Raw genomic sequence first — 25,878 nt, 5'->3', positions numbered from 1 at the left:
GGGAGTTAGGTCATTGTTAACACTTGAGTCAACGTCTCTTTAATTTCATTGAATGGGTGAAAGGGCATTCATTTTCCGCTGTCTCATTATTCATGTAGATCCATGGTGACAACCAGAAATACATAAAGAAATGTCTGACCCTGCAGGTGTCATTCTCCTGGCAGCCACAAAACCTTTGGTTACCTTTTGACTACCTGATATCTCCCAGACTGCACTGCTACACATTCTAATGACAGCGTGCAGGGTTTTTATTAGCAAGGTGCTGGGTTTTTTTTGGGCCATACTGTCTTGGTAGCTAATGAGAGCATTATCTCTGTCTGTCTGCGCTGGGAGCCGCTGACACATCGCAAGGCACTAGTGAGCTCTGATGTTCTGATGAGACTTAATTACGTCTGCAGATTAGTTCAAGCTTAAAATATGTCACGCTCAACTGGTTCATTGGGAGGATCCATCCCATTTCTATTCACTGTGATTTCTAAAAATCTGGTGTGTGTGCAAAATGAAAAAAAAAAAGTGAAATCGGGCAACTCAGAACTTCTGCAAGGGATTCAGGAGGTAGTTTAAAGAAAGGACTCCTCTGGATCAGCATTTGGGAGAGGTTTTGATTTGAGTGTGACTGTAAGAATAACAATTACCACTATAGCATTTAAAGTCTTCAATTAACAGCATTAAAATCCCACAGGGAGAATCAGTGTTATTCCTAAAGCTACTGAAGAGCCTTTAGCCCAACCAGCACACTCGCACGGCAGACCTGGTAACTCAGAACTGCTAATTACCACTGTATTTGTATATGAAACTTTATTTAATTTATATTAAAATGTATTTAATATATTTTAAAATATGTATTTTCTGTTTCCAGTTTAACATAACTTATTTAAATCAGTAACTTACCTGATTTAAATCATAATAAAGGAGCTTGAAACTCTACAAAACATGTCTTTGATGTCATATTGCTTTCCATTAAAGGGAACATTGTGTAAGAATTAGTTCCATATAATGGTGAGACTGCAGATGGTGACAGACAGAGAATTTTCCCATGCACAAGGAACAATGGTGGCCTTTGGGTACCTGAAATCATGCCATTATTCCTTGTGTGTAATAAGCATTTGATTCAAAATACACAATGCACACTCTGGCTCACGTGTCCCTTCTGGCAGCTGTAGAAATATGGCACTACAGCAACCTGTAAAGGTTAATAAATTCTGGGATGTGACGGTCGACCTTAACATGTTATGGACAGCTGATTTCGTTTCTCACATATTTGACAAACATGATCAGGAGCTGAGGTGTTGTCAGGTCAACAGGTTTTGTATTAACTAAACCAATTAGTTTTGCTGATAACACAGAGGCACTTTGTATCGACTAATGAACTTGATGGTTGTGTGGTGTGACACATTTTCCATGCAAATGCCTTTATTTATTCAGCAAACACACACGCTTACATTGTTGACAAAGACAACTAATGAACGCAATACAATCATTATTTAATCAAGCAATGTGAAATGACAATGGAATAATTCCTAAAAGATTGGCTGTATGATGTGCTTAGTAACGTAATTTATGCTATGTAAACAGAGCTAAAAGGGGCGACACGTTCCAATTAAAAAATAATAAAGGAATGGTCAAGCTGCCCTGGATCCACCTCCAAAAACAATGGATCCTACAATTCTCCTACAATCCTTTTTTTTTTTAAACATACATGAGACGCCCCTCTGCCTCCCTCTGGCGGTGACTTCACTACACAACGACCCTTCAAACATTGTTCTCTACCGTAAAACCTGGAAACGATGCGCCTGGGGGGGAAAAAAAACATATCCAAAGCCGGTGTCTGACAAAGGCACATACTGTACAGTATTTGAAGAAACCTGTACATGTGAGCAGAAGGAAGTAAGGAAGCACTGTTTCACCACCATCATCATCACTCCACGCTCACTCAAGGACGCGCTCCCTTTCCACACGCTACACACTTTGTTGGAGAGAGAGAGAGAGAGAGAGGGAGTGAGTAAGAGGAGGAGTAGGAGGAGTGGAGTAAGAAAGATCCAGGTATTAACTGGATGTATGGGGGCAAGCGCAGTCGCTGCTGGCGGATGGCACAACAAAAGGACAAGAGAAGATGTGGTGTGCTGATGGCTCTCTGTCCTCCTCCTTCGCCCTATAGGAAGTGGGCTTTTATTCCAAACGGAGACGCAGGTGTCACCTCTTTATCCCCACTGCTCCCTCCCAACAGCACCTTTCTCAGTTGTCCATGCGCCGACCGCGCCTCCGCTTCCAAGTCAACACTGGGTGGGTTTTACGTGCCGGAGTAAGACGAAGAAAGAGAGGAAGAGGAAGAAGAACATCATGTTAAATGAAATGTTTGTGCGCCGCTTCCTTCCGCCGCTGTGAATGTGATGAAGATAATGATGAAGCGGCGCCTGCAGCTTGCACTGATGACTTGAACCGGGGGCAACACAGGAGGGTTGCACACTACATCACTTATTCCATATAGAGAAGATTTATTGATAACCATGGCTGACCAGGTAAGAAGACACACACACACACCATATACACTGAATTACCCCTCCCTTCATTTTGTGCAACCTAAACAAAGCTCCACCCCTTAACCATAACCAGTAAATGCCTCATCTTAACCTAACCACAATTCAAATCTTAGCCCTGAACTTAACCCACTTCCTCAGAAATGAGGTCCTGCCTGATTAGGACCAGGTTCTGGCTGGTCTCCACGAGTTCTCTCACACACAGTTTCTGTGTGAGGGAATCCAGTTAAGAATTTTAAGCGTGTTTCATTTTTACTCTGGGGAGATCTAATAATAATCTGCTAATCTGTGCTACTCAATAGTGACTTTGTAGTGGGGAAAAAAAGAAAGAAAAGAAAAGTACAATGTCACAAATTACTATGAATTGACCTGAATCCATGACTTGTACTGAATTAGTCAATGAAGTAATTTTTTTATTTACTCATTCATTAATTTGTGACATTATAATGGACAAAACACAAACAATACACACATCAACTACTTGTTAGTTTCTGCTGCATTGTTTGTGCTGTTTTCGTAAAAATGATTAGTCTGGGATTACTGGGTAGTTGTTAAAGGTATTAAATTGACATGTCTAGGCTATAGACTCTCACACTCACCCTGTCAGAAGCAGTAGTCCTCATAGGGACCAAAACCTGGTTTTAATGAGGCACAATATCAATTCTATAGAGCTGCTTAAGTTCAGGGCTAAGCTTGAAATGTGGTGAGGTTTAGGTTAGGGATAACGCTCTGTTCAAACTATCCAAACGAATGGAAGACAGTGCAGTGTCTTCAGAAGAATAGCTTCTGTGTGTGTGTGTGTGTGAACCATACTATTCCTCCTACATTAATTATTTCAAATACCTGTATGCACAGACTATTCCAGTACTTGAATTTAAATCCGCCTTGCAGTGAACACGGTCTGCAGGAGTCTTATGTTCACCAGAGACGAGTGTCTTGTAAGAAGCAGCAGTCATTATGATTTGGTCGTGGAGACGGGAGAATAAAAACACCGCCCGTAGTATTAATTTTGTATTATGATCTGTTGTTTGCCCCAGTTTCTCTCTCCACAGCCGCCTGGCAAGAGAAAGAGATTAACCCCTGACACACCAGCTCAGAGTTTCCTGTTTCTGCTTGTATGGCTCCCATGAGCACCACTGACAATAAAGGCCATGCTTAATTGATTAGCTCGTTCAATTAACTTAATTGAGCTTTTTTAGTCTCTCTCTGTCTGTCTGTCTGTCTGTGTGTGTGTGTGTGCACGTGCATGTGTGGAGAGAGAGCAGCTGACCTACATAACTGTGTCACAAACAGCCACACCTTTATGATATGCTAAACTGTCCTGATAACATATAGAGCTATACTATATTATGCTATACTTTACATACACTACTATACTGTACTATAGTACACTACACTGCAATAAACTAAATTATACTATACACTACCTCTCCCAGCTAGTCTTCCTTGTGTTTCTGTAATACAGGGTTTGGTGTTCACATGTTTGTGATGTTTACAAATAGCATCGATTCCGATCATTGTAATTTATGAGGCTTTCTTTCCTTTGTGTTTGTGCCTAAATGGAGTGCGGGTTTTTTTTTCCCCTAATATGTTCCTGTTATTGTGTCAATCCCCTTTAATTAAGTGCCAATACTGTACTTAGCTTTTCCAGGCAGATGCTGGGCCACAGGGGTGTCACTGGAGCTAGATTAATTGCTATATTAATATTGATGAGGATTGTCTATGGTTGACAAACTGTGGCTCCTGCACACACACACACACACACACACACACACACACACACACTAATGAATTTTTGTAGCCCTGCCTCTTCTGCCTCCCCCTTGTTCCCCCTCTCCTGTCTTGCTCTGTGTCAACCCACTGTGTGTTAGGATTGTGTTATCTTGTGTCATTCTTTCAGCAGCTCCTCCTGCCACGTCTCCGTCATCTCGCTCCCCGCCACGTTTCCCTCCCGTCTCTTACGGGTTTCCCTTTGACACACTCCGTCCTTATCGGCGCCGTTCTCACCGCGCCGCCCCTTAACTGTCTCACCTTCATTATTATCACCACCTTTTCTCTTTACACACACATGCAGAGACACACATTTTCCAGTGATTACTCACATGTACCGTGATAGATGCTGTTGCAGCTTAATTAGGCCCGTTAGACTATTACGAAGTGCTGCCCATTGACCTTTTTGGACCTATTTATACATCTCTGTTCTTACTGTGTTCATTTCATTCCAGTACAGTATGTTTCTCACCACGGCACCTCCCCTCCGGCGAGGAAGCACACCTCTGCCTGTCAAACACCAGCTGCGGAGGGAAGAGGCCGTATCTGACGACTGCGATTGGATCCCGGGCTTGGAGGAGCCTGCTATGTTGCCTATCAGTGACACAGCTGTGGCTCGGGATGACTCTTTCGGCCAGTTGGCTGCCACCCAGCCGGCGTACCATAGCCGTGGCGGCGCATTGAGAATAGTACTTTTGGGACAGAACGGTGTTGGCAAGTCATCGCTGGCGTTGTCTTTGGCCGGGCAGTCGGACAGATCCCTCTCTGTAGACTCTGAGACGCTAGCAGGTGGTTATAGCACAGACGGTGTGTTTTTGTGTCAAAATAAATCTCAATGTATAGGAACACTAGTCATAATTAAACCGTTTTTGGCAACAATATATAATATACAGTAAGACTGTTTTCAGATGCTCCCTGGATTGGCCAAGCAGGGAAGAAGAGCCTATTAGACACTGATCTGGACAGGTGGAGGTTGGGGTGCTGTTGGCAAAGCTGTGCCAGTGGCAGCGGTGTGAGGCAGCATTGGTAGAGCAAGAAATTAGTGAGGAATCGTTCAATGCACTGCCTCAGTGTGAGAGTGGCTATGATTGGAACATGACTGATAGACTGTGGTCATCTGGCTGTCAGTTGATTACGTCTGTGGTGTTTGACTACCATGTCCCGCATGAACTGATGCAAAGCTTCATTATCTGTATGCCAACTGCACAGATGGAGCTTATTTGTGAATACATATTATTATATGAATACATTAATAGGTTGAAATTGCGGAGTCCAAAGGTAAAACAATATTTTTGGCATATATCTAATTGGTTTGACACATAAGATACAAAAGGCAGGTAATGGTAATGTTTTTAGATTAACCTGTTTCTGACTTTTGCTACATACTCAGACTGGGACAATATGCTTTGTCGTGATTATTATCATGAATAATTGCATTTTTCTTCTCCTCAAACCAAAATTGAATAGCACATTTCTTGAGACCGTATCCCATGAGTCATATTTCCAAAATCAATGTGCAGTCAGTCTGACATTTATCTAAATTGATTGGAACAGTGGTACATAACATGTCCAAGAGATTTTAACTCACTAAAGTGAGACAGCTACAAGCAGTTTTGAGTATGTCTGAAAACACAAAGTATTCCCAAAAGTTAGTTGTACTGTTAAAAAGCAGCATTTAGTGAGATAAACGCTTCTTGTCACCGTCCACCCCTGCGCTGCTGGTGTATACAAACAACTGCTCTCTCAGTGACGTCTGACAGACAACTGTGTTTGCCCAGTGACATGGTTCTCTCAGTCTCTCAACACTTTATCCAATCAGAAACCAGAACTCCACAATCACTAGAGATAATCAGCTCTGCTCGTCAAACCTTCCAGCTCACCAATCAACATGTCAGTGTCACTATGCCCTTGTGACGCCTCCGAATCGCAGCGTACAGTATTTACATGTGTCCATGTACCGCACTACGGGCGTCGTAAATGGACCGAAAGCCCATTTAGTCCAAGTAGCTTGAATGTGTTTTGCGTGCTGGTGGTAAATTTAGATAACATCATCGGTCAATGAGCTTCACATCAAAATAAACAACGCAATTCATCGTGTGTTTAACTGATCTTAGTTGTGAATGAATGCTCTGGCCTCACATCGGCCCCCTGACTGGAACAGCTCTCACCAATCAATACGTCTCCACCATTTAATTAGCAGTAAGAGACAGTAGAGGATTAACCACAGGAGATATGGCACACTCGTACCTTAAAATAGACATGTTAAATCGACTATCTGTGCTGCCATGCAATTACAGGTAGTTTGTTGGGATGAAATACAAAGTGCATGGTTCATCAAAGAAAGTTCTGTTTTTTGAACTGTTCATTTTCTTTTCAATTTTAATATGAAATATAACTAGAATAGTTCATTATTATATACAATGAACAATGTATTGATTTGATTAACAAGAACTGGCTGTGTCAAAGATATATCTTAACCCTCTGTCCTTCAGAGCTCCATTGTTGTCCAGAAGCTATTAAAAAGCCATCAGTAAGTTTTTATTAGATGACATTCTTTCATTAGCGTGAGCATGGACACTGTAGATAATTTTGAGTCACTCCGACGTGCAACATCCTGCTGGTTTTCAGCTCAATTTTTAAAACGTCACTTGGCCACAAAAGGAGTCGGATGAGGACATCATTAAGACCCATCGGCTGTCAACATGTCCAGGCTGGATTTGAGATCAGATTTTTAATGCACACCCCTGGGATTTACCGGGAGTGTCATACTAGTGTTCGCCGTGGAACTGATGTGCGTTACTCTCTTGCAGGTGAGGGCTACGAGTGCACAGTGACAGTCGACGACGAGGACAGCAAAGTCGTCATTTTCGACAACTGGAAACAGGTGAGTTAGTGACTGAATGAGTGAATGATTTCGGAATGTTTACCTCACACTATCTCCATGTGTGGTTTGACGGCATGTTCAGCCTGGGAAACAGATGTTGTAAATGGCGATTTATCTCCATCCAATTAGAAGATGAGAAGAGACGGCTAACAACAAACAAACTGCAAACAAGAGGGCACACACCAAGGGCTCATGTAGTTTGGTGGTTTTCAGTGTATTTGGAGCCAGGAAGTCGGATGGGGCAGAGTGGAGGGGACTTCTTGTTGTTTCCCTCCGAAGAACTTCTTCAAGAACTTTTTACTCCAGCTATAGGAACCTTCTCCTTTTTTTTGGTGTTTTTTTTGGTAGAACTCTCCAGGTGCATTTTTGAACCATTTGTTCAACTGAATAAACAGATCTTTTGACAACCAGTTTGCCTGAATGTGGAACCCTAATCTTCTTGAAGAAGTTCTTTGTAAGGGAAACAAGAAGAAGTGAAGTCCCCTCCACTCTGCAAACAGCTAAAGCTCTCCAAATACATCAATGGCATTTCCAACTGGTGCTGGGGGTCTGTGTCACGACCAAGTGACAAGATAAACAAACACTGACACTTAAATTTTAAATGCTTTGGAGATTAAAAGCATGCGTTGTTCATTTTGTGAGATGGACAAATACGTTGCAGCATCCCCAGAGAACTGGGGATGCTGCAGGAGTCACTGTGCTGTGAAGTTCTGTCATTGGCAAAAGTGAAAATCACTGTCCTCTCTGTCCTGTCCTTGAAAATTAAATGGTGTCAAATGTGTGGCACAAATTATTTATTGAGGACTAAAATAGCATCAGAACATTTTTCGACTAAAACAAACACATTTTTGAGCAGGAAAATCACTGTCACTGACGATATGATGTGAAATGAAAAAGCATGACACTTATTACTAATAATGCTGAAATGGTAGAGCACTTTTAATTAGTTGTGGCTTATACCTAATGCATCCCATTCCAGATGTCAACTCAGGCCTCAGGGACTTTCCTCTGGTTAAATTATTCATGCAATATTTAGCTCTGGGGAAGTCCACAGGAAGTTAAACTCACATCTTCACTTTTCTACTTTTTCCTGTTATCCTCTAATTATTCTCTAGTTATACTGTTTCTCACCTCCAATGCCGTGCCCTTGCTTCCTGCAGCTGTCATCATCTCCAAATATCACTGTCCATTTACACACTTGTTTTCTTTTTTTATGTGGCTCTTAATCGCCTCACTCCAGTTGCCCTTTGCTGCTGTGGTTAAATCTCACCAAGAGTTAATTACATTTGGTATTCTGCACTTGTTAATACAAGGCCGGCCATTAAGACTGGGGCAACAGATGCAGGACGACGGGAGGCTTGGAATAACTCCAGGGCCGGCAGCAGTGCAGGGAAGGCACTGGACAGCTTCCCAAATCATCTGCTAATTCATGTTCTTGTGGTCATGCTCGTAGATGGAAGACTTATTTATATATATTTATATATCTATATATTTTTTTATGTGTATAAATAAGTGTATATGTATATATATATGTATATGTGTATACATATATACACTTATTTATATACATATATATATATACACACACTTTGACCTTAACCATAATGAGTCCATGCCTAACCTTAACCTAAACACAACCTTGAACCATTTTTTATAAAATATCTCTGTATAAAATCATTCTTAGAAACTAATAATAATTGCAAAAAAAAAAAAAAGAATCCTTCAGTCCTTGTAAGCACACAGTGTTTCACTCACACTGTGAGACAGATGTGGTCCAGCTGCCTAACACACGTCTCATGGCCTTTAACTGGCACAGCTTTAACTGTCATCCCTCCCGGTCCCAAGAGGCAGAGCTTCTGGCCTTGCAGCAAGCTGCCAGTGTTCTCCGTGGGGCATCCAAACCTACACTATGTTACCATAGCAACACACACACACACACACACACACAATCACGTATACAGGACTGACTTAATCACTCACTCATGCATAGGATTATGCTGGAGCAGCCATCATCAGCACCTCATCTTTCCCCTTCTTGTAATGCAAACTGCCAAAAAAGATGAAAAACTGTTACATTCACACTCAGTGATTGTTCAGTTAAGTGATTTTGTTTCCCCGGGCTCGACTCGTGATCGCTAAAGTCTAAAAGTTGGTGACATTTTCCCAACTGCACTGCAACAAACTGTGTGTAAGGGAGCATTTATGTGTACGTCCACCACTGCCCTTTTGTCAAACGTGTAAAACACAAGAACAAGACTCACGTGATCTGCCAGATGCTGGAATGTTGTGAGCGTGTTCTGATGTCACAGGGGCTGGACGGTTTAAATAAGTCATCGGTGTGATAAAAATAGAAACACAGGCAAACTTGACCTTGCTGGTTCACGTCCTTTTGCGCCTTTAGACCGACCGTGTCTGTGATGCCATGCAGCGCCAAAAAAACAAAAAACTGGGGTGTTGAGATGAGATGGAGGTCACAAAAGGCCTTCCAGGTCTGAAGTGTGTTTGTATGTCTCAGCCTCTGCACTAATGCATGTCTGACTGTGTTCTTAGCTCGAGTCGGTCTAAGAGTTTCCATTACTTTTTGATAACTTGAGATTTAAATATTTATAAAGGGGAAAAAATTGCAAAGGTGCAGCCTGAGGGCTGGAGAAATGTAGGCCAGTGGTTCTCTGTGTGTATTATTCTCAGCATGCAGTGAGAGAAGCTGCTGCAGAGGAATGGATCATTTAATTTGCCGGAGCAAATTAGGGGAAAAAAAAAAGTTGCAGGGTGTAATTTGGAAGGAGATAATTTCTGCTTGACCGCGTTCTTTCGCTCGATTAGGAGGAAAGAAAAAACATTGTCCCACTGTGTGGTTATTGGAACAGAGACTCATTCTGATGGTGTGTCTGGAGTTTCTTCCTTGGGCATTTTTCTGTTACAGCCTTGAAGGAGTCATTTTGTTTGTTGCCTTAATCCATATCATCTCTTGTACTTAATGCAGTTTTGTTTCTTTCAATCTCGGTTATTTTTGTAAATACATGCATGCGTGTTTGATGACGACAGTCCATAGGCCTCGTTGGCCCATGATGACATCAGTGGTAGCGCTGCCGATGGTAAGGGCAATCATTTCCTCTCATGCAGGGGCAGGTTGTGTTTGACTGGAACCTTTATTTCCCCTGAATGTAGAACATAGAGGCAGTTCATCCTATCATAGTTTTGAATATTGCTTTCGAGGTCAGGTGAAGCACAGAGGGGAAGCTTTAATATTGTGGAAGAAATATTACATTTTCTGGAAAAAAGCTGGTTTTAATCAGTTTGAAGCTTTTTTTCATGATTGAAACAGGATTTCCGATTGTTTAAGCTTTTAAATGTGAATATTTTCTTCATTTCTTTGCTCTGGATAACAAAGAAATCATTAAAAGTCAATCATTTTGGTTTATGGACAAAACAAGACATCTGAGAACATCATCATTTCCAGGTTTGACGAACACTCGATTTTCTGATATTTTATGGACCAAACAATTAATTGATTAATCGATTAATCGAGAAAATAATCAACAGATGAATCGATTATGAAAATAATTGCATAGTTGAAAATAGTTGGCCCTGCCATGGACAGGCGACGTGTCCCTCACCTTTTGCCCTATGTCATCTGGGACCCTTATGTTGAGGATAAAGTGGTAGACCAGGGGTGTCCAAACGTGTCCATAATTGACTTTGGACAAGCCTGTTATAGACAATGAATGAATGAATGAAAAGTTAAATTGTTTAGTCTCACCATAGACAAAATAGTTATGATCAAGCGTCCGAGGTGTGTTAAAATTCATACGCTGTGGGACCATGTTTGCTCATAGGTTAATAAACTTTTTACTTTAATACTATGATCACAAATATTTTGAACCAATAAGACAATGAGCAACATCCCGTTCTGTCCTGCACAAAAGGTCAACATTCGACCCCCTGACAGCATTCCTGGTATGCCAAAGATTCATGGATTTGCTAATGGGATGCTTCAGCGGGGCAGAATCCCTGCATGCTGTCGTACTAAAGCTTGAATGTGGGTCATGCAGGGACACTCCCCTGTGTGTGTGATGTGGACATTGGCGGTCATGGCTTGCAGAAGTGAGCATGTGCGTAAGAGCACGTTTAGCCAGTGCAGGCCAGATGGACTCTGTGATACATTTCCTTAGGGAAATGTTGTCATTGTGCAGCACAAAGTCGAGAAAGAACAAACTCACTAAGTCAGCATTCTGCACTAAGCTTCATCCACTTATCAGATTTTGACTTAGCTACAGAGCAAGGAGATCCTCCCTTCCTTCCTTCCTTCCTTCCTTCTTTTTTTCTTTCTTTTTCTCTGTCTTTCTGCCAATCCTTTCATTTATCACCCATGCATCTATATTGATCTGCTGCTCTCTGACAGGCAGCCACACAGGACATGATTCAGAGTGGCAGATGTGCTCAGATTGCATGTGTTTGCTTTTGATTTAATAAAAGAAAACGGTAGCATGACATGTATTTATCTGTGTATGTTTGCAGTGCACAAGCAGGTGGGGATATGTTTGACCTCACGTTACCATGTACAGTAAAGGCCTTAAGCTGCTTTGCTCATGCATCTCATGCTGCAAAGGAAATAATGTGGCAGCCGGTTTAGTGCAATAGTTCAGGATGCGTTTTCCAAGCAGCGGGAGCTTTGTGAGGGAAATATTAAGACAAACAAGCACACAGACACTCAATAAAGAGGCCTTATGCTGTGTTTTCTGCCTTTTCTAAATAGTCCTGGTGCTTGCACAGCCTTAGCATGTTATGCAAATGATTTCCACTAAGTGATTCATTGTCCTCGTGTTACTGATGTAGTGCCAGCTCTAGCATGCTGGTGTTGGACTGTGTTTTTGAGTGCATCTTAATGTACTCCGTGTGTGTGTGTGTGTGTGTGTGTGCACACGTCTGCATAATGTATGCCATCTCTGTGCATATTAAAAGGCGTTGTGAAGCGTTCAAGTTCATTCCAGTTTAGCGGGATATTGAAGGCAGCGTTCCAGGTCAGGGCTGCACAAAAAGCCCGCGCCAAGTCACGTCTCTGCACACCGTGCTTTCTATCCTGACTTATTGAATGTGCTTGTCTTAACTGTGCAAGAAAGAGGGGGGGAATCGCCTGGCCTTTGACCCCCGTCTCTGTCTTCGCACACAACAGGATGGTATTGTTGTGAGCCATGTTGTGTGGCGCCTTGAAATGGTTCACCTGGATTTGACTGAATTCAGATAGAAGGGAAGCTGTGAAGCCTCTATTACACATGCATCTGTAATATGGCCCCATTTTTCAGCCAAGCAACAGACCCTGCAGCTCAGAAGTAATGAAGATATATTTAAAGCAGAGAGATTTTTCTTTCTCCTGGTGCAAATGCTTTTTACTTATACTTATTTGTTACTCTCACTGCCTCAATTTTTATTTCAGCCCTCGTGGTTTGAGAATCAGTTAGACCGCGAAACATTAGACTGTTAGAAATGACGGGGCAACAAACGGAGACATTATAGCGATGGCGTCTGAAGCAATTTTCCCTTAGATTCGATACCCGGCATCGGTTTTGGTCCTGTAATGGCAAAAATGGCTGGAAAAAAGCTAAATCCAATGTGTTCCATAACTGCTTCACTAAACATAGGCACCATGCTGTAAATGTGTGTTGCACAAATGTGTTCTTAATGGCTGAATTGTTTTGGGACTATTGAACTGATATTGATATTCAAGGCTTTTGTCTCGGACACACAAAAAAGTCCATCCCATAAATGAAATATGATTATTCGTCACAGTTAATTAATATTAAATAAGATGAGCTCTACGCTTAGGTAAATGGACAGAATGCTGCATGTGCGTAACGCTCAGGAAGTGACATTTTCACAGAAACCCCATAATTACAGAGTAAATGGCCCAATCAGCAGGATGAATACTTATGTACGCTGATGATTTAATGAATATTTTTCCTGAATGCTTGGTGATTTGTTGAGTATATGTGAGCCTTGCTTTTGTGTTTGTGTGTTTGTATGGGAAGAGTAGGTATTGACAGATGGCCGCTCTGTGAGACAGAGAGCTGCTTAATCTGGAGACACACACACACACACACACACACACACACACACACACAGTTGGCACTGTGTTGGGTTGTTCTAGCTCATTTCAATAAAGAGGCGTATTTACTTGGTCAGAGCGTTCCATCACACTGCTAATCGATGTCCACTCTGTGTTCTCCTTCGCTTAGAGAGATTAGGTCTCTCCTTCTTGCTGTTGTTTCCTTGCTTCCTCGGTCCCTCAGTCGGACCGTGACAGGTGGTGGACTTGTGTTTCCGTGCCATTGGCTCGTCTCCTCGTTTCTCCTTCTCCCTCTTGTTTTCCCCTGAGCGCCGACAAACCTCCAGTGCCAAGGCACTTTCCCGTGAATTTCCTAGTCTGGGCTCTGGTCTCATAGCACTTGGTCGTGTGAGAAGAGGAGAATTTTTTTTCAGGCGTCTGAAACTCTCTTAAGGGCACGAATTTAGCCTGCGGATGTGGGGCAAGGTCGTCCATGCACCCCCCACACACACACACACACACACTGTGACTTCAGAGGACGTTACATTGACTTACATTCATGGAGACTTACTTTAAACTTAACTTAAACTACTGACCTAACCCTTCATGTATGCATGACTTAAAATGTAATAATTAAAATGATGCTTTTTGTCCCCATAAGACAAGTGACAAGACAGATTTAGGTCCCCACGACATGAGTAATACCTTGAGCACACACACTCTGTCTCTCTCACTCACACACACACAGACACACACAGGCAGACAGACATTACGCAGTCTAAGCCTAAAAGACAGATTAGGTTATCTGGTGGAAATAACATGTTTTATATTGATTCACTCACCACTATTTATGACCTCAGTGTCCTATTTTTAGTTGAACTATATCTTGGTTGTTTTTGCAGTTCAGTGGATCCCAAATTATGTTTTTGAAACAACACAAAATTGAAAGATGGATATTTAAAGCCACAGCCAGCCTGCAAATGACATTTTACCAACACGGTCTGAGGTTGTCTCCAATAAAGTCAAGAGAAAAGACGCCAGATTCCAGCATTTTCCCACAATACTGGAAAAATGTCGTCTTTGGGAGAAAAATACTCGACATTAGAGACTAAAACTGTTATTCTAACCCTTTCAACCTCACAGCCTGAAGCAACTTTATTAACTCCACACTAACCGAAACCAGGGGAATCTTGGAAGGTTCTCGAAAACATCAAACTTCTTCCAGGTGGATTATTTGAAGAAATTCTGTATCGCAGAAATACTTATTTTGTAGAATTATTGCAGCACTGGCTCAAGCAGATATGACCTCCTCAGACAGAGCGTGAAAATACTCCTGGATATTTCTAGGATGTTTTTTTGGGCATTTGAAAGCAGTGAGAATATATTATTTTGACAGTTTTTGACTGTAAACACATTATTGATACACTGATCACCTTCAAAACTCTCGGTTTACATGTTAATCTGACATTAAACTGACACGTGCATTCCTTTGGGGGTTACAAAAAATTTCACTCATTTTAAATAACTATTTGGTTAACAGCTCGTTGTTAGGTCGGCTGTGTTTTGTCTGCTTGTACTGGGCAATTAGAGTACAGTTGAGTTATTACTGTACCAGAGAGTCTTTGTTCCACAGTAATCTGCCATTCCTGAGCCAAAAGTTAAGGGTTTGTCTATATGGGCAACACCTTTAAAATTGTGTTAATTGTTTTTTTAAAGTCTGTAAAACAAATGTATAGAAGACAAGGCACAACTTGATGATGTCAATAAAATTGAGCTTTCGTTGCTGCTTCCTACGGAGCCCCGGACATTTATTTTTTTTACCATGTCATGTCCGGGGTTCCGTAGCTTCCCATCTATTATTGTAGTAATATTTGGTTTTTGCACTAAGTTTAGGAATGTTTTGCTCATGAGTGGATGCTGGAGTGACGTTATTCTTTATTCGCTAATGTTTCCATAGCACCTATTTGCATTTTCCTTTTATGGATACACCAACTTTCCATCTCCCTGAATTGTATGCGATATTTCAAGATGTTTTTCCATTCAGCTTTTTTTCTTTCTTTTTTTTAAACATGAATAAAAAAAAAAAGGAAACGAGACTGTGAGTGAGGACAATGATGGTCCCAGGCTGTTGCACGCTGCTGGGTTTTGCTGAAGCCACTCGCGCAAAATGAGCTTCTGTGACAGGGATTCCCAACGGGGTGTTGGTGGTCACTGTTAAAAGGGTCAGGATATTCAAAGTGAAGCGCGGTGTGCATACAGTTAACTTGAGCCCGGCCTGCTTAGTGTCCTCTCGTGGGACAGTGATAAAAACTTAAGTGCTGCCTGCCCGGCATTGGCATTAATGTCCTCATTGGCTACGTTCCCTCACAGCAGAGCAGGGACTTGAAGAGGGATGTTTTAAATTTCACATGCAAGGTATAATTGCCAGCTTGTGGATGACATAAAACGATTCTTGTGCGATGTGTCACAGCTCCCTGACATTCCACACCTATTCACTTGTCACTGGATCTCTCCTGTGAGTCTGCTTTAGTGGTCCGTGCCTTCGAGGTGTTCATTTATTAATGGCTGTGTGTGTGTGTGTGTGTGTTTCTGTCCCCAGGACTTGTCCACTTTGCAGTGTGATGTGTGTATCCTGGTCTTCTCGGTGACTGACAGGCGAAGTTTCCACCGCACCGCCCAGCTCCGCCTCCTCCTCAGGGAGTCCCAGCCACAAACACCAATCATCCTGGTGGGCAACAAGAGTGACCTAGTTCGCTCCCGTGAAATCAGCTCAGAGGGTATGTAAGAGGGAGGCAAGCTGGTCTCTAATGAAAACCTCTCAGACCCACAGGTAACTGACTCTGCACACATCAAGCTCAGCTACTGTAACTGGACACAGGTGGTTGTTCTTGATTTCTCTCGTGAACGCACTAAGAGGACTCAATACAGAAACGGCAATTAGCCTCGCTGTCAGTTTACCTCGGTGGCCGCTTGCCGTTCCGCGTTAAAAAAAAAAGTCCTGCAGTCAGGAAAGCACATCTCCATAGACCACCATTGTGAAAGACACGTGTGTCAATTATGAATCATTTTAAAACCAGATACCAGAAAATGATTGTTTTATTTCGATGTCAGGATTGTGAGATTCACTCACGTGCATATGTCGCAGACGCTGTAGACCTTTGGGTTACAGTCATTTACTGTTATGTTATAATGATGAGCAGTGTTCATAAGGATACATGGTAATAAGACAGCAAGTGAAAGTGCTCTGAGCAGCCTTTTTCCACTTTCAGCTGTCTTTATTTTAACACTTTTTAGAGAGGGTATCAGCGAGGTTTTTTTTTACGTTTCGTGACCTTTTGGCAATTTCGATGCATAGCTGAAACTGCTGTGTTTGAGTAACGGCTGGCAACCCGTGTGTCAACATGGTTTGAGCTGTGGTATTGGATCAGTGGCCAAAACGCCAACACAATTTCTAAAACAAATGTTATTTTGTGAATATAAAGGTTGCACCATTGCTATCAGTGTTTACTGCTAATATATCAAGGTCATCGTATGTCTTAATATAAAGTGTCTTTCCATAAAGCACCATGAAAATCAGGTCTTTCATTCCCAAACCTCGGTCCTCGTACTATGTATGTTTGGAGAGTGGGAAGGAAAACCAGAGACTCAGTCGGTTTCAGAGTAATGCTGAATTGAAGTCAGTTAAAAAAGACTCAGGCAATGTCCAACAAAAGGTCGTACAATGTTGCTTTAATGCATTGTCTCGCGGGGCACGATGGAATTGAACATTTCACTTTTGACTGCTTTTGACTGATGTCAAAAACCCAGTGTTTCAACCACTACCGCTAAGCATTTAAAGCCGTCACCCTTGAAATCATATACTGGCTTCTGTGCCATGGGAGAACTGACAGCCTGACAGGCAATACAACAATAACTGCAGAAGGGGAGCAGGGTTTAGGACATGGTTTCTGCTCAGGCTAGAAATGATGAACACATAACAGGCTGCTGGGTGACTGATGCAAGAAATGAAAAACACAAGGAAGATTTGAAATGCTCTCTCTTGATACCTCAGTTATATGCCTTTCAAGGAACTCTCCAAGGGGAAAATTTCTTGTAATCTGCTGGCTATTGATGTGTTTTCTTCTCGGTTATAATGGAGAAGAGTAGCTACGTGCTCAAAATGCGAATGTGTATTTAACGGAGACACAAACAAATGTTGACATTCTCCCCAAGAGAACAATGGTCGTGTGCTTTGTGCAATCACTCATCTCTCTCTTCCATTTACTCCTGTTTTTTTGTTTTGTTTTTGCTCTATTCTCATCCATCACTCTACACCGGTATTTTTTCCCCCCCATAAATATTTCTATAAGCCCGCATGGCATCCATTAAACGGTCCTCTTGGGGCAATTTGCTTTGATCGGCGAAATCAATGTTGCCGCCGTTTACAATATTCAGACATACGCGCCCTGTTTTGAAAGTTCTTATGTGAAGAAAATTGAATCATTTGTTATTGTTTTAACATTATACCTCCTTGAATATTAGAGCAAATAATTAGGATTTATTTTATTGTATTTAATTTACTAAAAAAGATGTATTACTAAAAAGAAGTAAACATACAGAGTACATACAGAATGTATAAGAATGTGCACTACAGAGTCTTATATTCTCTTTTTTTCAGCACAACCTATAGGCAATCTGATCTATATAAACACACCTGAGCAAAAACTACTCCAAATGTTTAAAATCGTATTGAATTTGTGAAATTGGGCTCGTTTTAGTGAACAAAAAGAAAAGAAAAAGCGGTCTCATGTTGTGACTGCTGCACATTTACTGCTACTTTATATCACGACAAAATAACAGAACTGTTCCCCTGCAAACAGCCAAATTCACCAGTGGCTTGCATTGTGTTCATCATCCAGTTATCATGTTAGCAGCCAACTTATCACACATCAGACTCAATGGCGGGGTGGAAGTATGGATTTCCAGGTCCAAATTAAACCACATTATTATAACTCGGAATAAACAAGAAATCAGAATGGAGATCTCCACATTCAGAGTTGCTCTAAATAAATAATTATTGGGATGAATAGTTAATGCGGTCGATTATTTATGTACAAGTTAAATAAAATGTACATGAGATTTATTTTTGATTTAATTCCGGGAATTATTCATGTCAAGAAATCCTTATTCCATCAAGTTTAATCGTCCAAAAAAAAAAAAGAATATATTTGCGTCTAAAACAAAATAATCACTCGATCGCTCACTTCACTCTGGTAACGATGGCTGTTAAACAGCAAGTTTTGTAGATTTTGATTTTGTTTACCTTTTGGCGTGGCACGAAACAACAATTGAAGATGAAACCCAAACACACAGAGACCTCAGGCAGGTTATAATTCAACTGGACACTATGAGTGAATTATTATGAAGCATGTCTGGAATTAGAACTGGTGCAGTGCAGCGACATGCGACCTAGATTTGAACTTGTATGTATGGTTTATGCAGCCTTGTCATTAGACCATATGTTGACATTTATGTGTGTGTGTGTGTGTGTAAACATGCGTATCAACATGATTACAATTTAACTGCTTATGGTGCTATTAGCTAATATGAAGAAATGAGGTTGTTTATATCCATCCCCTGTTTATGACTGTGGCTGTGTTTATCTCTTTGTGAGGATAAGATTGTGGATTGCACATTTTCATTATAATTGGTAAACGGAGGCTTTTATTCAAAGCGACGTACAAGCAATCAACATGTTGAGGTTACAGCGCAATAGTGAATAGGAAATATTCATGAAAAACTGCAATACTGTACAGTCAGAATATCCAATAGAGTTACAGCACAATGAGAGACTGTCAGAAGGAAAATAAGTCATAAGTGTGAGATAGAAGGAATGTGCAGGAGTAGAAAGTGCTCAAGTCAAGTTAGGGTTAAATAGTGAGCGATGTTAAGAGATATCGGGGAGAAGGTTCTAGAAACAGAAGAGATTTCAATGGTTTCTTGAAGATAGAGTGGGGCAGATAACTGCGGCCTGTGCCTAGAGTTGGGTGACATTCTGAGTCAAGCTGAGCTAAAGTTTCTCAAGTTACAGTGTGAAGTGACAGTTTCACTATGGTCAGAGAAGGATGGTCGCGTATCCAGCATGATACCCACGTTTCTTTCCAGCCTTGTTTGTGGTAATGAAAGAACAGGTGGTTTTTGATGCTGAGGTTGTGTGAGAGGGAGAATGCTTGGTTGCGCAAGACCTCACTTCTCGAGAGGTTTAGCCGAGGGTTGTGTTCCTTCGGCAGTGTAGCTACTGTATGTCTGCAAGACAAGACAAGACAAGACAAGACTTTGGAACTGTCTAACAGAAGTGAGAGATAAAGATGGGTATCATCAGCATAGAAGTGGTGAAGCAAAACCATGCTAGCGAATGATTACCGTAAATGGCAAAGAGAATGGGCCCCGGTACTGAGCCTTGGGTAACTCCAGTAGGAAGGGCATAGGACGAGGAGGTTTCTCCTCATTGTGAAGCTCCTTTTCAGAATTTTTCTTTAAAAAGATGCTAAAGGTCGTCCAGGCCATAGTAATCTTCTTGGGTTAGCTACTGCCAACCGGACTTGACTTACTCAAGCTAGTCCAGTTGCCTATAACTTACACCAAAAGATTAATGAATCACATTTGAGCACGTTTTCTGTGCAGAGTGACCAAATGTTTTGTTTCCCATGGTTTGGAGAAAGAATAATAACACAAATGTTTTTGTCAGGGGGACCCGCTGGTATATTTGGTGTATACATTTGAATTCAAACGTTCATCCCAAAGCAAATGTTTATTTTCTGATAGTCTCACATCATTAACATGAGGGCAACTTTTTTTCTGCAGCTGTAAACATTTTCTTCTCCTCTCTTATCTTATCCTCTGGAGGGTTACTTCCATCTCTGCTCTGTCCCTCAGCTCCAACTGTGCTTCTGTTGTGTTGTTTTTCTTTTTTTTTCTTTCCCCAGATCACAACTGTGTTGAGTTATCTCCCTCTTACGGGACGCCGCTGTTACTATACTGACTGTATGTGCGTTTGGACTCGACATGCGTGCACACAGACACAGAGAATGTACAGACGAGCCCTCTCGCGTCTTTCCAATTTTCTTGAGGCAGGTTCATTCTCAGGTCTGTGATAAGAGGGATGTGATGAGCAGCAGTGACGAGAGAAGACAAGGACAAATGTATAGAGCAGTGTGTGGAGATGAATGTGTGCGCGTGTGTGTGTTGTCCTTGAAAGAAGCAGAGCTTTCACTCCTTCAGGATCCTTCCTCACAAAAGAACCGGCTGTGACGTCACCCATAAGAGTCTCAACTCCCATTTTGACGCCTCCAGAATCGTGATTTGACAAGCAGCCCTAATTATTTCTAACGATTGTATTTTTGGACTTTAGCTCTTTATTTTAGACTATCTTGCCTTTAGTTGGTGGAGACATGGAAAAAGAGCCAATAACATGACATCATCCATCCATCCATAACGCTGAAGGTCAAGGGGGGAGCTGCAACCAATCCCAGCTGACATTGTGCGAGAGGCAGAGTAATCCCTGGACAGGTCAGGTCACAGGAACCAATGTACAGAGACAAACATCCATCCATCATGTCACTGTGTGCTTGCTCCATGTAAAGCTGGAATCTTTTTGTCAACACAAGGACAGTTTGAGTTTATTTGCCCTCTAGTGGTCACACTGTACTTCATACACTGCTAATGTTAGAACGTTTAGTCCGTTCATTTATGGACTCCTTCACTTACCACTCCCTTTCTCCAGTGTGTCAGGGAACTATGGTGGCCATCGCATGCCAGAAAGCATGAGGAGCATCTGTTTTAAAAAAACAAACACAAAATGTGCTCTTTGGCTGGTTTGTTGGCATGGACTGCTGTAGAAACACGTGTAAAAGTGACAATGCACTAACACATGTTGTATATACAGTTAGATTTGGGATTAGAGAGAGGATCCTGTGGGTTAAACGTTTGTGTGCATCGGCTGTCGACTTGTTTTCTGCCATGGGTTGTGCCTCATAACATGAGTGGGGGGAGGTGAGGAGCGAGTAATGAGCGAGGCCTTTGCTCAGCACATTTTTCTCCCTTTATAACGACACACGGGAGCATCAAAGTGTGGTCAGGGCCATGGAAATATTTCATCCTTGTTCCCGGGGCGCCTGACACGGATGTTCCTGCGTTGTCTCTCTTTCTCTGAGATATGTGAGCCCGACAGAGGGAGCTGACCGACCTGCTCAGCTCGCTAACATCCTCCTTAAAGAAGGAGCGGGGAGCCGGCGCGGCTCACAGTGCTGAAGTCGTAAAGTCTATTTATGGCATGTACTATGACACTTTTATCCCCAGCTACATCTCTGTCTCACTCATTAACATGTACAGTGATACACTCGCTGTCACACGGGGAACATATTGATCATTCGGTTAATACAGCTGTGGCGCTCTGTCGCTGCTCCTCAGGTCCTTGAACAATGTGCACTCTGGCTCCGTTTGCTTAGTCGACGTTCTTTCTGTGCATCCATCTCCTCCCTCTTCTTTTAGTATGATTCAGCCCTTGATTCCTCTCCTCTTATTAAGCTCCTCCTGCCTCATCTCCTTTCCTCTCCTTGCCTGTTCTCCTGGTTTCCCCTACACTTCTGCTCCTCTCCCTCTCCTTGTTTTCTATCCCCCTGTTTTCCTCCCTGTTTTGAAGCAGCTCCGTGTCTTTACTCGTATGTTGATCTCGATGGCTGCAAAGTGAATCAAACATTGTTATATCCACATCATCAATGTATGCGATGCAAAACATGTGGACGTCATACAAAGATTTCTTGTGCTGTTTCCTTTGTTTTGTTTCATGATTTTCATCCGAAAAATCATCCAACAACAAACACTGCACCGTGCGTATACTTGGTGAATAGAGAATTGGACATTGTAGTTGGATTTAAATGTTAAATGTGAACATTTAATGTGTTTTCAGTTTGATTTGTTTCAATAAAACCAATTTTCCATTCATTTTTCAGTGAAGAAAGACATTAACAATTATAATTAGAAAAAAAAATCTCTTCAAATTATAAATTGATGGAATTTACATCAGCTCTCTGATTGATCCATTTTATAAACATAAAGTATCACTAACCTTCCTCTCTCCTTCTCCTTTTCCCCAAACATTCTTTGTTGTATAGACTTGATTCAATTCAATCATCTGATGGAGGGATTAGGATTAAATGCGTTGATCTGATTTGGGATTTGTCTTTTTCCTCCCACTCGTTCCTCGTCCACTTTGAGGTGACACTGTTGTCGGTTGACAGCTGCTCTGTGGGAGGATTATTGCACCCAGATCAAACCTTGTTCAGCGAGGTTTACCTGTGTAACATCAGTGTTTTTCTGTGTTAACTCAACGCCAATCACTCACATTTCATAGATCCATAGCATTTGATAAAGGATATTTTATATAAAGCAACAGTAGGCAGGATCAAAAAAGTAAATCATGTTGAGTTTATGAGTTTAAACGAGGGATTTTGTGTCCGCGAAATTATTTCCCCCAAATCTAATTCACTGAAGGAGAAAAAAAAACGTTGTTTCAGGTTCATGCAGTTCAGGTTTTATAGAGTTGCTATGAATCACAGTAAGAGGTTTCTGTGCACGCAGCTGCTCATGACGCTTCCAGACACCGACTCTGAGCACAAACCTTCAGTATGTGTGCTGGCGAGTGATGTGTATCTGTCAGCTTTCCTTATCATAGCGGCTTGTTTGACCAGCGACAATCAGGCGCTTTTAGCTGAGACACTGAGTCTTTTCAACAACACGCTTAGTCACCTGCTCTTATCCGGGCACAGTCACACTGAGAGGAGCTGCAGCCCAGAGATTTGAGCTCATACAACTCGGCTATTGACGACATTAACCCCATCCTGACATTCATTATTTCTCTGTCTCTCTGGGTGAAACGAGTTTGCAAAAGGATTTGTTTTCTCTCATCTCTCTTTACAGACCTTGCTTACTGAAACATTAACGTGATATTTAAGGCTAAAGGATTGCACGGAGTGCTACTTGTTTTTCTTTTTCCGATATCTGATACAGTGAATTTGACCCGTGTCGGACTGATATACCGTTCCTGGGTATGAGGTCACGTCTACTTTAAACTGAAACGGTGAACGGGAAATGATCTGTAGATTTTGTTGACCGTAAAAGACCTCATGTCATTTAGCAAACGTGGTTTGATGAATTCCCTTTTTCCAGTAATCGCCAGAACGGAGACATGGAGACAAATCTATTGACAAACAAGCTGTTGCTTTTTCACTCACTCTCACTTTATTGACTTTTCAATCGTCCATCGTCTGTGGACGGAGTTAATAATATAATAATAGTTTGGCAAAATCCACCTAATCCACAATTTGTAAACAAATGATTACTGATTTTCCGTATAGTTTGAATACTACATCACAATTCTGGATATTGCACGTCCCGTGATGACAACCTCTCTCTCTCTCTCTCGCAGTCCTGGTTAATAAGGCAGTGCTGTAAATTGCATCAGTTTGTCTCCATTTGGTGCATAAGGAGTGACAAAGCAACACTTAACAGTTTATCAGAGTTTCCAAAAGCATGGCAGCCATGCACTGGATGGTTTACTGGTTTCATTATCTAATCTAACGTTTAATACTACGGCCTCTAATTGTCATTTGCAGCTGCCAGCATGTGTGTGTGTGTGTGTGAGTGAAGCCTCAATTACTTGAATTGTGACAAATCCTTCTCCTCTCCTCACCAGAGGCCCAGTCCAGCGCGATGATGTTCGACGGTATCTACCTGGAGCTCTCAGCCTCCCTGGAGCACGGCACCAACGAGCTACTGGAGGCGGCCGTTCGCTCTGCGAGGGGTGACTGTGTCGGCCCCGGCTGGACCGACGGGGACCCCGGGTCGGGCCGCAGGGAGAGCCTGACCAGCCGGGCCAAGCGCTTCCTGGCAGGGCTGGTGCCGCGCTCGTACTGCCGAGACAGGGATCGAGGACGCTACCGGGAGATGAGCCGGCACAGAGGCAGCAAGATCCTACGTCAGAAGTCTCGCTCTTGCCATGACCTCAGTGCAATGTGACACGCCTACTTACACACACACACACACACACACACACACACACACACACACCAGATTGAAAGGTATAGGGTAGGGAGCTGAAAGATGAAAGAGGGGACGAGGGTATCATTGAGGATAGAAGGGAAGAGCAAAAAGGGAGGCTACATAAGGCTACATCCACACAACTTGGGACGACACCCGCTGTCAATCACACTGGAGTTCACTCATCATTCGCTGTGTGTCATCATCTATGTTCCTCGAAAATTGGAACGTAAATGTGTTTATTAGGCACATTTTCCCACAGACGAGCGGAGTCACCAATATAATCAATATCATTTTTCTTCCAGGTGGGATTCCTCCAGCAAAACGGGAGACTAGGCCCACTTCCACTTCCACATCCACAGTCTGTGTGACAAAAACATGTGATTTAGCACCAGACATGCCTCCTATCCACACTATCCTGGCATTTTGGAGCCCAGATAAGTAAAGTTTCACAATGTAAGCACAGATTTCAGGAATGAACGTGAAACAGTAAACGTTTATTCTTCTCCATGATGAACGACGGCCCCTTTTTTTGAAGGGTTGAATAATTGATTGAAAAAAAATTCAATATCAATATTTGGACTTTGATACCAATTCCTGAAAAAATGCTTTTTTGTGGTACAAATTTTTATTAAATGTATTTGTACTCTGCACATGAGACGATGATGATAACTCAGACTCAGACTAGGTTCTGAACAAAAAAGCTCGGGTCAGAAAACTTCACCTTGAGGTCTCATAAAACAGAAATCCTCGCTCATTATAGATGCAGTTGTATGGATGTAGCCTAACATGAATCAGTGAAAGCCATTTTGCAGAAACAAAGTCTCCTGGATTGAGGAGGGAAACGGATTAAGCGATGGGGTGAATCGGCGGGTGGAGTGAGAGGGAGGAGTCCACAAATAAACACACACCCAAGTAGCACGCACTGAGTTCGTATAGACGGATAGCAATCTGATGTAAACGTATCGTAGAGCCTGTTTTTCTAGCATGTCACGTAGAGAGATTTAAGTGATCATCCTGTAGGTTTTACAATTACATGATACTGGATTGACTGTACCTCAGTGGCCAATAGCTAATGCACAATCTAGCTAGTGTCTCTAGCATTGCCATCAAAAGCAAATCCCTTTATGTCTGGAAACGCTCCCCCTCTCTCTGCACATACCATCCTCACACTGCATCCACTTTTTGTTTTCCCCGTACTGACTTGAAGATGTGTTTTATACACCAGGAATTTCTCCTCCTTCTTCTTCTTCTTCTTCTTTTTTTTTTTTTACAATGAATGGTCGGCGCAAAGAACCCTTTACTGCAGGAGGTGGAGCGACAGGAAGTAAACGAATAAGACCGGACTGGACTATTTCTGAAACACCCGCAGGACAAACGGGAGAAAAAAAAGGAGAAGAAGGTGTTTTCATTTTCTTTCTACCTGCCGACCTTGTTCTGTGTGTTGACTTGACTGACTTGTGTGGGAATGTTCTGGAAACATCTCATTTCATCCAGCATGGCGTCGACACGTTTGTCACTGTCTACGATGCACTGACAATAAATGCGTTTTTGTTTGACTTCCTGAA

At 42.1% G+C, this 25,878-nt stretch overlaps 1 protein-coding gene across 1 annotated transcript; it reads left to right on the top strand.

Annotated features, from left to right (window-relative positions):
* Positions 1 to 1,847: 1,847 nt before the first annotated feature.
* Positions 1,848 to 25,878, top strand: rem2 (RAS (RAD and GEM)-like GTP binding 2). The gene is made up of 5 exons (XM_044033017.1): positions 1,848 to 2,519; positions 4,763 to 5,096; positions 7,118 to 7,191; positions 15,834 to 16,011; positions 23,967 to 25,878. The coding sequence occupies exons 1-5, from the start codon at positions 2,508 to 2,510 to the stop codon at positions 24,287 to 24,289; spliced, it is 921 nt and encodes a 306-aa protein (XP_043888952.1). The 5' UTR covers positions 1,848 to 2,507; the 3' UTR covers positions 24,290 to 25,878.

The sequence above is a fragment of the Solea senegalensis genome, linkage group LG1 (genome assembly GCF_019176455.1).
Source record: "Solea senegalensis isolate Sse05_10M linkage group LG1, IFAPA_SoseM_1, whole genome shotgun sequence".
In the NCBI taxonomy this organism is placed as follows: domain Eukaryota; kingdom Metazoa; phylum Chordata; class Actinopteri; order Pleuronectiformes; family Soleidae; genus Solea; species Solea senegalensis.
The sequence above is the reverse complement of the archived record's forward strand: the minus strand, read 5'-3'. Positions and strand labels throughout refer to the sequence as shown.

Bases quoted from the DNA above. Each gene is read 5' to 3' on its own strand.
- rem2 (XM_044033017.1), top strand. The intron at 5,097-7,117 runs GTGGTTATAGCA...ACTCTCTTGCAG, and splicing joins AGACTCTGAGACGCTAGCAG to GTGAGGGCTACGAGTGCACA. The intron at 16,012-23,966 runs GTATGTAAGAGG...TCTCCTCACCAG, and splicing joins CCGTGAAATCAGCTCAGAGG to AGGCCCAGTCCAGCGCGATG.